General features: G+C 43.7%; 1 protein-coding gene across 4 annotated transcripts in view; it reads left to right on the top strand.

Moving 5' to 3' along the window:
• Window positions 1–13,341, top strand: part of LOC110521812 (low-density lipoprotein receptor-related protein 8) — a 259,084-nt gene that overhangs the window by 170,621 nt on the left and 75,122 nt on the right. For all 4 annotated transcript variants that reach the window (XM_036968637.1, XM_036968635.1, XM_036968636.1 and 1 more), the window contains exon 4: window positions 1,337–1,465. In XM_036968637.1, the coding sequence (XP_036824532.1) occupies window positions 1,337–1,465 (129 nt within the window). The remainder of the gene's footprint in view (window positions 1–1,336; window positions 1,466–13,341) is intronic.

Genomic DNA, 13,341 nt, shown 5'->3' with positions numbered 1-13,341 from the left:
ATTTTTTCAAATTAACTCTGTTTTACCTCCGACTCTAGTGGTCAGAATTAGTTACTTAATTCCCAAAATTGTTAAAGCTGCTCTTTTCAAGTAAAATGTTAGTAACTGCTGTAATGCCTCCATTATTTGCTGTGTATATTGATCTGGGGGGGTTGCTATTGCGGGTTGCCAGGCAGTGACAGTACAACATGTATAATTGATGGAGAAACGTTTGACACTGGGCGCAATGTAATCTAATATATAGTCCCAGTGGGCCCTCTTTGGCTGGGACTGGGAAGCAGGGAGTGCAGACAGAGAGGAGGGAGGGTGGTAGTGTGTAATCTAGGATATAGTCCCATTGGGCCTATTCTTGCTAGTAGGGCTAGAAATTGCCAGGGACATAACAATACGATAGTATCACGATACTTAGGTGCCAATACGATATGTATTGCAATTCTCATGATATATGCATTGCGATTCGATACTGTGATTTTGTGATTCGATATATTACTCACCATATGTCTGGTGCAGAGGGACAAGAGAGAGCCATGAGAAAATGTGTTTATCACTCATGGAAATAAAAGTGCTGAAAACAAATTGGCTGCCTATTTAAAAATAAGATGCAGAACAAGTTCTGAAGGAACACAGTGCAGGTACAGCCAACTTGCGCAAAAATAATATTATGACATGCTATATCGTCAAAAATAATATTATGACATGCTATATCGTCAAAAATAATATCCCGATATGTAACTATCAATTCCCCCCCCCCCCCATCAATACTGGCTAGGGTTGGGAACGGTGGGCAGAGGGGGAAGAGAGAGGGAGGATGGGGAATGAGAGAGAGGTAGGAGCAGTGCTGTTTGTGGAAAGGAGGAGGGGGAGATGGGGAGTCAAATTTGTGGAAAGGAAAGCATGGATTTGCTGTCTAAGCCAAGTGCAAAATGTATGTATTGTACATCAGTGTTTTTCAAACTCTAGGAACCACATGGGCTAGCTAGGGAATATAAACAATGGTCTGCTTCCTTAATATGGTTTCACTCGATGGAATGATCTGCGCATGTGCCTTCTTGTGTGTATGTTTTCGCTTTGTGTGTTTTTTTTTTTTTCCTGTGTGTGTTTTTGGCCTTTGTCTTACTCTGTGTGCCCGCTCTAATTGCAGGCATTTGAGGGGGAATCGATTTGAGCAACATGATAACTGAGCTATTTGGATGTTTCATTGACTAACTGTGTCCTCTCTCTCCCTCATGCCCATCCATTTCTTTCTCTCTCTCTCTCTCTCTCTCTCTCTCTCTCTCTCTCTCCCTCCCTCCCTCCCTCCCTCCCTCCCTCCCTCCCTCCCTCCCTCCACTGATAGGTCGACAGATGTGCCCACCTGAGAAGTTTGACTGCGGGGATTCAGCCAGCAAGTGCATCTCATCGTCATGGCGATGTGACGGGGAGAGGGACTGTGAGAACGGGGCAGACGAGGACCAGTGTTCCGCAGGTAAGACTGAAGGGAGGAGAGATGAGGGACAGAGGGGGGAGGGAGACAGGGAGGTAGAAAGAGGAGAGAGAGGAGAGGGAGCAAGATGAGAAAGAAAGGGAGAAGGACTATATCCTCTGATGAGAGACAAAAAAAAAACACAATTTGATAGAAAGCATGAGTGATAAGAGAGGCACATGTTCCTACAAATCAATCGTTTTGGGTTTTTCTAGACGGAAGCTAATTTGTGTTGAGCTAAAGGTGTTGAAGCAAATAGCTGTGGTATTTATAGCTCAGTGTCCCAGCTGCCAGTGTTGTTGGTGTGTGAAGAACCTTCAAAGACCTCATAGCTGTTTCCCCCACTGACATTTCCTTGATCAATTCTCCCTGACACCGGGTGAGTGGGAAATGCAGGTTACTACAGCAGCTCATAAGTAGGGCAGGTTTGTCTGAGGTTGAAATGTCTGTCTTCCTGTCTGTCTTCCTGTCTGTCTACCTGTCTGTCTACCTGTTTGTCTACCTGTCCGTGTGGAATCTCACATACTGAGGTGTTTTATGCACCAGTTACTTTCACCTTGACGTCGGCATAGGCGGCGCGTTCAATAGGCTAGGGGAAGATAAGCTTCCCCTAAAGTAAATGTAATGACATTTGCCAAAATGAGCTACAGTCAGTATTTAGACAGTGACACAATTTGCATCATTTTGTCTCTGTCCGCCACCACAATGGATTTGGAAAGAAAGTCAAGATGCGCTTTAAGTGTAGACTATCATTTTTAATTTAATGGTTTTGTCAATTAATGTATGACCGGTGTAGGAATTACAACCACTTAGACATGGCCCCCCTTCACCAGATAAATAATTATTCTGCCATCCACCACAGTTGTTTTCCGTGGTCTTCCCGGGACTTTTGGTGTTGCTGATCTCGACAGTGCATTCTTTCTTTTTAAGAATGTACCAAATAGTCGATTTGTCCACACCTAATGTTTTTACTATCTCTCTGATGAGTTCGTTTAGATTTTTCAGCCTAATGATGGCTTGATTCACTGGCAGTGACAGCTCTTTGGACTTCCTATTGAGGGTTAACAGCAACAGATTCCAAATGCAAATGCCACACTTGAAATCAACTCTAGACCTTTTATCTGCTTGTGAATTAACTAATGAGGGAATAACACACACCTGGCCATGGAACAGCTGAGCAGCCAATTGTCCAATTACTTTTTACATCTCTGCACTTTCAGCTCATATTCATTAGTTCATTTCAACTCCAATGTGCTGTGGTAAACAGCTAAGATAATAATAACTTGGTCAATGTCCAAATATTTATGGACCTGACTGTATATCATTGCTCGTGCTTATGCAGTAATGAATAAAATAATAAAAAATACTACACCAACGTGCATGATTTGGCCACAGAGGACTATGAGCTTCTTTTCTAAATGAGCTGTGGATTGTTTTTAAGGTCGCAATTTGGGCAGCGCGCGCAGCAAATAGCCTCTACCAAATAGCTGATTGTTGAGTTACAGCGCCGTGAAAAGCAGTTTAAATAGGTCTAGGCCTATCCCAATATTTCCAAATACAATCGTAGGAAAAACACCGTTTAGAAAGCAAATGGCTATTGCTGAAAAGAGAAGACAAATGAAATACTAATCTGTAGCTAGTTATCAAAATGTGCAACTCACAATTGAGCGAACGGTAGCCTATCTTACTGGCACCAGCGGAGAGCATCAGCCGTATCCCCAGTGAGTGCTGCATGTTGACTGTGTTTACCATTGGGTCAGTACCACTGGAAAAAATGTCCTCCTCCAGGCTAGATGGAAGTCATATTGTACAATTTGTGTCTCCCCTTCCCATAAGCCTCGATGAGATGGTTGCATTCAAGGCCAAGTTGTTTTTACTGATCTGTTTGACAGTGTCAGCAGAGTAGGCTACTAATTTGTGTCGTATTACGAAATATGTCGCTTGTCTCCAATCATATAGTAGAATTGCAAAAAAAGAAAAATAATAAATGTCTCTGATTAGGCCTACTCTTATGTTACTCAGGCATGCGTTGTTAATGCATTGTTCAGAACTGTCTGTTTTGCTCACAGTAATTGACTTATATTATTAGCCTAAATTATGACAATGCCATCTACTCATCACATTAGGAATAGTAGCCTATCTTACATTAGCCTGCAAAATGCAATGATACTGTAAATGTATGCAATCCTTTATTATAAAGGTGCAATTTTATTGGTGAAAAAATTGCTTCCCCAAACGTGAAACTCCGCCTATAGGATGCCGGCATTTCAAATCGGCCATGTTGTGACTTGATAGCGTGTAGTATGCATCTATTTCATGTTGCACCGTTCCACAAGTAAAAAGTAAATTTATGATGAGTAGTGGTTGACATTGTATATGATGTTCCACAGACCTTTAAACCTAATATTGCGATAATAATTCATGGCTGGGGTAAAATTGTATAGAAATGCAGTAAACGAGCTCAAATTAAATAAAAAAAATCCTCCATACCCCACTTTGCCATACCCTATGTTTAGCTGAACAGACGCCAAATCGACCATCACAAACTGAGAATGTATTTGAAGCTGGGGGAGGTCGATGATCTTGACTTTGACCTCGGTCTCTAACCCCTCTATCCCGTCCCTCTATCTGTCGACACACATGTGGAGAGATGGCTAAAGAAGAGACTCAAATGTGGTCTCCAGTCACAGCAGGATATGACTCTTTGGATCAACCTAAAAGTACATTTGTTTTGTAAATAAATAAAACATCTTTGTTGAAACCAAATTCAACGTTGATTCATTGCCAACTGTTATATTATTACCAAACTTATATTTCAAGTTGCAACCTATTTCTTTCAACACTCAACCTACTGTACCTTTCCTCTTTGGTTAAACCTAATACATAAAAATAAAAAATAACATTTCATGTAAATACAACCCATTATTTCACCATGCTCCAACTTTTTACTTCGGATTTATCTATCCAAACGTCTTGAATTGGAACTGAAAATGATGATTGTTTCCAGGCTTTTTCTTTACAGAAAACGTCAAATTTAGTAACCACAATAGCTAAAGCAAGATATGCTCCCTTAACATAGAAATATTTTCAGGCTCTTTAGTATCACATTAACCTATGCAAGTGTCATTACAGATGCTGGCCTTAAACACGTTTTCATTATTCATTACATTGAAATGATTTGGCTATCAAGGTCACCTCTCACAATCTTATTCCCTTTTCATTTCTGTGCTGTTTTACACTGTCGGGTCACTTACAGTGGCTATACTTTCCCTCTATCACTTTTTCATCTATCACAACTGTGTAAAGTATTCAGACCCCTTGACTTTTTCCAAATTTTGTTATGTTTACAGCCTTATTCTAAAACTGATTACATCGTTGTTTTTCTTCTTCTCGGCAATCTACACACGATACCCCATAATTACAAAGCAAAAACACATTTTTAGAAATGTTTTGCTAATTTCTAAAACATTAAATTAAAATATCACATTTACATAAGTATTCAGACCCTTTACTCGGTACTTTGTTGAAGCACTTCTGGCAGCGATTACAGCCTAGCGTCTTCTTGGGTATGACGCTACACGCTTGGCACACCTGTATTTGGGGAGTTTCTCCCATTCTTCTCTACAGATCCTCTCAACCTCTGTCAGGTTGAATGAATGGGGAGCGTCGCTGCACAGCTATTTTCAGGTCTCTCCAGAGTTTTTCGATTGGATTTAAGGCCGGGCTCTGGCTGGGCCACTCAAAGACATTCAGAGACTTTCCCCGAAGCAACTCCTGCATTGTCTTGACTGTGTGCTTAAGGTCGTTGTCCTGTTAGAAGGTGAACTTTGTCTGAGGTCCAGAGTGCTCTGAAGCAAGTTTTCATCAAGCATCTCTCTGTACTTTGCTCTGTTCATCTTTCCCTCGATCCTGACTAGTTTTCCATTCCCTGCTGCTGAAAAACATCCTCACAGAATGATGCTGCCACCACCGTAGGGATGGTTCCAGGTTTCCTCCAGACGCTATGATTGGCATTCAGGCCAAAGAGTTCAATCTTGGTTTCATCAGACCGGAGAATCTTGTTTCTCATGGTCAGAGAGTCCTTTAGGTACCTTTTGGCAAACTCCAAGCGGGCTGTTATGTGCCTTTTACTGAGGAGTGGCTTCCATCTGGCCACTCTACCATAAAGGCCTGATTGAGGAGTCTTGGTGGCTCCAAACGTCTTCCATTTAAGAGTGATGGAGGCCACTGTGTTCATGGCTTGGTTTTTGCTCTGACATGCACTGTCAACTGTGGGACCTTATATAGACAGGTGTGCGTCTTTCCAAATCATGTCCAATCAATTGAATTTACCACAGGTAGATGAAAATTAAGTTGTAGAAACATCTCAAGGATGATCAATGGAAACAGAATGCACCTGAGCTCAATTTCGAGTCTCATAGCGAAGGGTCTGAAGACTTACAGTATGTAAATATGGTATTTCTGATGTTTATTTTTAATACATTTGAAAACCTGTTTTCACTTTGTCATAATGGGGTATTGTGTGTAGATTGATGAGGGGAAAAAAACAATTGAATCAATTTTTGAATAGGTCTGCAATATAACAAAATGTGGAAATAGTCATGGGGTCTGAATGCACTGTACGTATGTATATACGGTTATTGGAGTGAAAAATAAGGTTGATTATTACATCTTAGAAATATTTAATGGAGGGTGCTGGTGATCATTGATTTACTGTCTGGTGGGGGTCTGTCTGTCTGTCTGATCCTGGCTCAACCTGCAGAAATGGGCCTTTGATCTATCATTTAAGAGATGTGTTGTCTTAGCTGCGTGCATATCACTGGGCACGTGGTCAGACTCACAGCTGAAGATCTATCTCCTTATTCCTCCATTGGAATGTGGCTCATTCTGTGTTCCGTCCAGTAAAAATTCAATTTTTGGAGGTAGAGTGTTGTGTTAGCTGTTATTTCAAATTGAAATAGTTAGCTGTTGTTGGCACATTAATACACCATAGTATGCACACATGTGGTCTTTAGTTCCCGCATTAAAAAAAATGGATGTGTACCAAATACAGGAGTATTGACTGGCAGTAATGCCTGGGAAAATCTTTAATTTATTTTTTTATTTTTTTAAATGTATGTTTGTGATGCAGAGTACTGGACCCCCCCCCCCCCCCCCCCCCCCACACACACACACACACTTCCCAGTTTCCACCCCCACTCCAGTTCTTTCTTCCAAAATGCTGCACCCCGATCCCCTCCCGCTCTCGCTCTCCCCCCCCCCATCTTTTCCCACTTCCAAATTGGAGCACTGTCGTTAATTACAGCTGCTAATTGAGCACATCCATATGTTAAATTATACATGGATACAGTCTGAGAAGGTCATTATTAGATTTATAAAGCCCTCTGAAGAAAGTTTACCAGCTTTTAATTGATGATAATATGGAATCAGGCTTGTTTTAGGCACACAGGCCCTCCTGCTGCTCCTAGCTGGTTGGGAAGGGGGATGGTGGTTTATACTTGTGAATGAATGGAGAGACTAATCAGGGGAGTGGAAACAATGGGGCCGAAAATAGAGAGTGAGGCTGGAGCTTTCATGTTAATCACGGAGTTCACCCATCTAAAGGGCTTGGTTTGCTGTACACCCATATGTGTGTGTGCGTGTTGTGTTTCTTTTGGCGTGGCTTGTCTGAATCGTATAGCGGAGCGTGTCTCTCTGTCGCCAGGTGATGAGTCAGGCTCGCCCAGGGTCAACAATAATGACTCGTGCTGAAGTTGGAACGACGATCACCACAGAAATCAGGCCCAATTCATCAGTGCTCCGCGGGCGGTTTGTCTCAGGGACTTCGAGGGGAGCGATATGTTTTGTCATTTATTTATACAGAAGATGAGTCGACGTTACAGGGATATTGTTACATGTGAAATGTTGCCCCACAATGGTTATGTGTGCCTGCTTTTCTCACATAAGTATATACACACACACACACACAACGACACACAGTACATTACCTTTCACTCCCTGCCATACCACAGCAGCTTAGATCTTAGCGTACACTCTTAGAAAAAAGGGTTCCAGAAAGATCCGCGCCTGTCCCCATAGGACGTTCAAGACTCAATCATGGACACTCTCTTACTGACAGTTGTGGCTGCTTTGCGTGATGTATTGTTGTCTCTACCTTCTTGCCCTTTGTGCTGTTGTCTGTGCCCAACAATGTTTGTAACATGTTTTGTGCTGCTACCATGTTGTGCTGCTACCATGTTGTGCTGCTACCATGTTGTGCTGCTACCATGTTGTGCTGCTACATGTTGTGCTGCTACCATGTTGTGCTGCTACCATGTTGTGCTGCTACATGTTGTGCTGCTACCATGTTGTGCTGCTACCATGTTGTGTCGTCATGTGTTGCTGCCGTGCTATGTTGTTGTCTTAGGTCTCTTTATGTAGTGTTGTCTCACTTGTCGTGATGTGGGTTTTTGTCCTATTTTTTTATTTCATTTATTTATATTTTTAATGCCATGCACTTTCACCGCAGGGTGGCCTTTCTGCCTTTTGGTAGGCCGTCATTGTAAATAAGAATTTGTTCTTAACTGACTTGCCTAGTTAAATAAAGGTTCAAATTAACAATAGGAGAACCCTTTTTGGTTCCAGGTAGAACCCTTTTTAATTCCAGGTAGAAATGTTTTAGGTTTCATGTAGAACCCTCCGTGGAAAGGGTTATACATGGAACCCAAAAGGGGTTCTTCAAAGGGTGCTCCTACGGGGACAGCCGAAGAACCTTTTTGGTGCTAGACAGTACCTTTTTTTTAAAGAGTCTAGCAGGCACTGTGGTCCTGAGGGAGCTCTTAGCTAGCTGTGGTCTGAACATCGCAAGAACACACTGCCACAAATACACTCTTACTATAGCTACACACATATAGTTATACGGCAAGTCAGATACCTAATGTCGCCATTCTGTTAAAGTAAGCTACTTGCTGTGCCTGGCCATAAAATCCAAAGGGAGTTGTGTATATGTAGCCTGTTACGCAGGCTTAGTTAGAGGTCACGGGCTTCCCAGTCTAACCTGAGTATGTAAGACCTTCCTCTTTCTCTCTGCTCTGCCCATGGCAGGTTGTGGACTGGAAGGAATCCCCTCCACTCTCAGCTGCAGCGTGGAGCACTGTGGAGCTTGTTCAATCAATGGGCTGTATGTCAGGGCTGGAGTGGAGGAAGCAGTGGTGGTGTAGCCCTTGGCAGTGTGGTTGGATCAGTCAGCCCTGGCCTATACTGTAGCGTCACTCTGTGTTCTACAGGCCTGGGAAAGAGAGTCAAGGGAGGCCTAGGGGACCTGTTGCTCTTTTCACATCAGTCACACTGTGTTGCACACCTGCACTGGGATCGATGTCGTAGTGAGGAGAGGAGCTGTTTGCGTGTGTGTGTGTGTGTGGGGGGGGGGGGGGGGGGGGGGGGGTGAATAAACACACACCTTGATATTCTCACCTATCCAGACTGCGCTAAAATAACTTTAGCCTCCATCCCATTATTTGATAACGTATCAAGAGAGCTTGGGAGAGTCCACCCACCTTTATAAATTACAGAGGAAGAGCCGTGCTTTGTGTGTGTGTGTGTGTGTGTGTGTATATGTGTGTGTGTGTGTGTGTGTGTGTTTGTTTGTTTGTATCCCAAACTGCTCAACTTGGTTTAGGATCCAGACTATTATAATGCCCTTCATTTATAATCCTTTCAGACTGGGCCTGGGACTGTGTCGGTGTAATGGGATGTGGGCACGGAACACACACACACACACACACACACACACACACACACACACACACACAGTCACTCCTTTCCTCAAGGCAGTGCAGTTGTTTCAGACTTTAGTGGTTTCCTGACTTCTGGGAACATTAGCCCATGTTCTGTTCCCCTCTAAGCACCTCTCTCCCTTTCACACCAATGCCCTGTCCCACAACAGATGGAACTGCAGCTGGGAGGTTGTCCGACCCAAACCTAAAACACTGTCAGCTTCCCCACAGGGCCTGCGGAACACATCAGAGAGAGGGCTGAAGGAATGAAGGGAGAGAGAGAGATTGGGAGAAAGATGCAGTTGAGATTTGAATGTCTATTAATCAAATTATTATTTGATGTTAGGTATTCATAGATTTACTGTCCGGCGGTTTTCGAAGGAAACTCAATTAATTTCCAGCAACATGCGCGGAGTGGAAATATAGATGGGAATTAGCCCCTGACAGGCACTGAACATCGAGTGACGGGAGAAGCGTTTGGGATCTTGTACCCGTCTGACAGTTTGCGCTCTAATGCCTTCCTCGTTTTAAAAAGGTTGGAATAATCCCGCCAGGAGACAGCAACCTGGCATCGTGTGAATCATATTTCAATGTGATTCCTATTTCAATGCGATTCCTATTTCAATGCGATTCCTATTTCAATGTGATTCATATTTCAATGTGATTCATATTTCAATGTGATTCATATCTCAATCCAGGCCTAAGCATCATCTGAAGCCTTTAGTGATGCCTGGTGATTGAGCCATCCATCTGGCTTTATCCTGTACATCCCCATGGGTTATCTACCCATCAGGCCTAGCAGTGGAAGAGTAGAGGTACCCCTGGGTGGATGCCACTCATGTTATCCATCGGTTTTTCTCTGTTTCCTGGTGATATTCTGCTATTTCCTTCTGAGCTGCCATTTACCTAGGCTCCCCCAGGCTTTCCTTCTAGACAGACAGGCGGAGAGACCGACTGCACTGAGACACCCTGAGATTAGCCTGTTCTTTACTCCAGTAGAGCAGACATCCTACATGTCTCTCGGGGGGGGTTACTGCAGCTACGGTTCATTTCAAAACCAACCACCAATTTCAATAGCATTTGATAAGACCGTCACTGATTTGGAATTCATCTTAAAAGACACCCAGAGGTCAGAGGTTCATCTCTTCCAATTGCTGTACAGCGACAGGGTGGCTAAACTGTCACAACCCTATCTTATCCTGTCGTGTGATCACCTCATGCCATGTCACTTCCTACCGACTCCCCTCTCTTGGAAAGGTAAAGACTTAAAGGCCCAGTGCAGTCAACACTTTTGTTGACTCTATTTCCACACTATTTCCACACAACACTCTATCATACTGTGAGGTTGGAATAACGATTGTAAAATGTATGGTAATGCTAATGATAATGTGAGAGCTGTTTGAAAAGACCCCCTAAAACTGCAGCCTGTTTTGAGTTTTGGCCTGTCTGGTGACATCACAGTAAAGCGGTAAATGAGTTACTAGACCAATAAGAAAGAGAGTTCCAAACCTCTGCCAATAACCGCTTGTTTTCAACTTTCCCCTCCCCACTCAGACCACTCCCAGAGGGTCCTAGAAAAATGATTGCTTGCGAAATTGCTCTTTGCTAAGACGTTATTTTTGTTACTTTTTGACCACTTTAATTGAAAACAATCACAGTAAGCTTTGTTACCCATGAATGATTTGATATTGCATTGGACCTTTAATAGATCTACTCTGATTCTCTTCTCACTGATTGTTTTCTATTTTATCGTATTGAGGAATCTTGAGGTATCTTGTACAGCAGGTCTACCATCTCGAGATTCTGAGTCTGCCTGTCTGCCTGCCTGTCTGCCTGCTTGTCTGCCTGCCTGCCTGCCTGCCTCCGTCTCTGTCTGTGAGCTCCAGCCTAATGTAGTCAAACCACTGATAAACTCTCTCCCTGGTACCCTAGAGAACGGATGACTGACGTCTACACACACACACACACACACACACACACACACACACACACACACACACACACACACACACACACACACACACACACACACACACACACACACAAAGCCTGTCTTTCAGATACTGTAAACAGGCCCCTCTGGCCCTCCTGTCAGCAGTTCACATGTGCATGGCTACATCAGTAACATCTGTATCCCTCCTCTTCCATCCCCCAACCCAAAGCTCCAGTCTTCAGCCCACTAAGTGAGCTGGCTGACATCTCCGATGAGGGGAGCTGTACATCATCGATGTGTTTTGTTACAGATACAGACTTTTTTTTGTTGTCCCAAATGGCACCCTATTCCCTATATCGTGCAGTACTTTTGACCAAAGTAGTACACTTTATAGGGAATAGGGAGCCATTTGGGTGGCTAAACAGGGGGTCCCCCCAGGGGACACCTCTCTGATCCACACTGCTTTAATGATATTAAGGTGACTCATAGCTTTTGCAAAACAATGGCTCAAAACACCGGGCCGTATCGAGAGGCCGCTCTTGACAATAGAATTATTCCTCAGGATATGATAATGCCCTGGATGTCAGCACAGCACCAGCACACTATTCCATTAGTATTGATTTGTTGTATTGATAACTCCTATGGCGACATAGATGTGCTGTTGGTTTTCTGTAAGGACCATTAGAGCCAGACTTTAAGGCTATAAACCAGAGAGTCGGGTGGCTGTGTCTGCCTGGAGATGTTGGATTGAGGAACATTCTAATTCCCGGTATTTCCGCGTGATCCGAGGTTGGCCACACCTGACGATGCGAAGCTAGGTTTTTCCGTGCAGTATCTTATTGAATATCACGCTCCAGAAACGTACAGCCAAGTGAGGGGGGGGGGGGGGGGGTAGTGGTGTTTGTGGGTACTCCTGTGCGTGCGTTTGCGCACATGTGGTTGTGGGCAATGTGTTTATTTTTATTTTTTTCTCCATTGGGTTCCAAGGTCTCTCCCTAACACAAGGTCAATGTGATCAGTCTTATCTTCATATCCATCTATTACCTGTCCAGCACTAGGCCAGCGGGTGAATATATTAGCCTGAGGTGGGAGACAGTCTTTCCCCTCTAGGGCCTGTGTCGCCTCTGCTCTCTCTTTTCTCTCTCCGATACCCTCTCTTCTGCTCCCCCATTGTATCCCATCCTACGGGTTTAAATCTCTCTGACCTCTTTACTGATCCTATGTGGGGATGGCCCTGGTCTGGGAGTGGAGCGGAGGTACAGTACCTGGATCTCATCAGAGATGTATGATATGACATTAGGGCCATATGCCACACCGTTTTGGGTGAGTGGGTGGTTGTGTGTTTCTGTTACTATGGCTGCGTTTAGACAGGCAACCCAATTCGGACATTTTTTTCACTAATTGGTCTTGATCAGAACAGCTCTTTTTTGCCAATAACTATGTGCATCACATGATGTTCCTGATTGGCTAATAAAAGCCACATTCCCTACTGGAGTTCCAGTCGCACCCTGGTCTCTCAGACAGATCTGATCTCAGACAGTCAGAATCCAGTCAGGTTCCAGTGTCTTAGCAGACGGTTGTCCCACTAACTATCCCCATTGGGAGCCAAGCTCAGACAATAATCTCCCGCCACCACTGTTTACAGCAAACATAACCCTTCTGACCCAGCTCTCTACTGGCTAGAGAAAGAGCTTTTCGTCTATTCTCTTCAGCTCAGCTCAAGGTGCTTGGTGGAGGATTTATCAGAGAGTGAGATGCGACTGTAAAGCCAGTATATAATATGATACTAGGTATAAGAGAGGCGTTCATAGAGTTGTTCTTGCAAGACAAATGGCATCCACAGTGTTTACATTTCCCTTCATTTATCTGTACATTTTAAAACGCTCAATCAAAGTTGAACCCGAATGAACATCGTGCTAAGTTAAACCTGATTTAAAATCTCTCCTTGCTCAACTGTCAGTCAATAAACAGACAGGAGGAGGGAGGGAGGGAGGGAGGGCTGGTAAACACATGAACCTCTAATTGCCTCTTGTCTATTTGTTGACTTAATTACTCTGATCGGAGTGGAGATCATTAGTATACAGCCGCAAAGTTAGCGAGAAATACAATTGGCTATTATTATAATTAGCCCCAGTGGCGCAGTGCGTGGGAGCTGGTGTTAGGGAGAGAATGAAGTGGTAGGAGGATGACAC

The sequence above is a fragment of the Oncorhynchus mykiss genome, chromosome 30 (assembly GCF_013265735.2).
Source record: "Oncorhynchus mykiss isolate Arlee chromosome 30, USDA_OmykA_1.1, whole genome shotgun sequence".
Classification (NCBI taxonomy): domain Eukaryota; kingdom Metazoa; phylum Chordata; class Actinopteri; order Salmoniformes; family Salmonidae; genus Oncorhynchus; species Oncorhynchus mykiss.
Note: the sequence above shows the minus strand (reverse complement) of the source record. Positions and strands in the feature narration are given on the sequence as shown.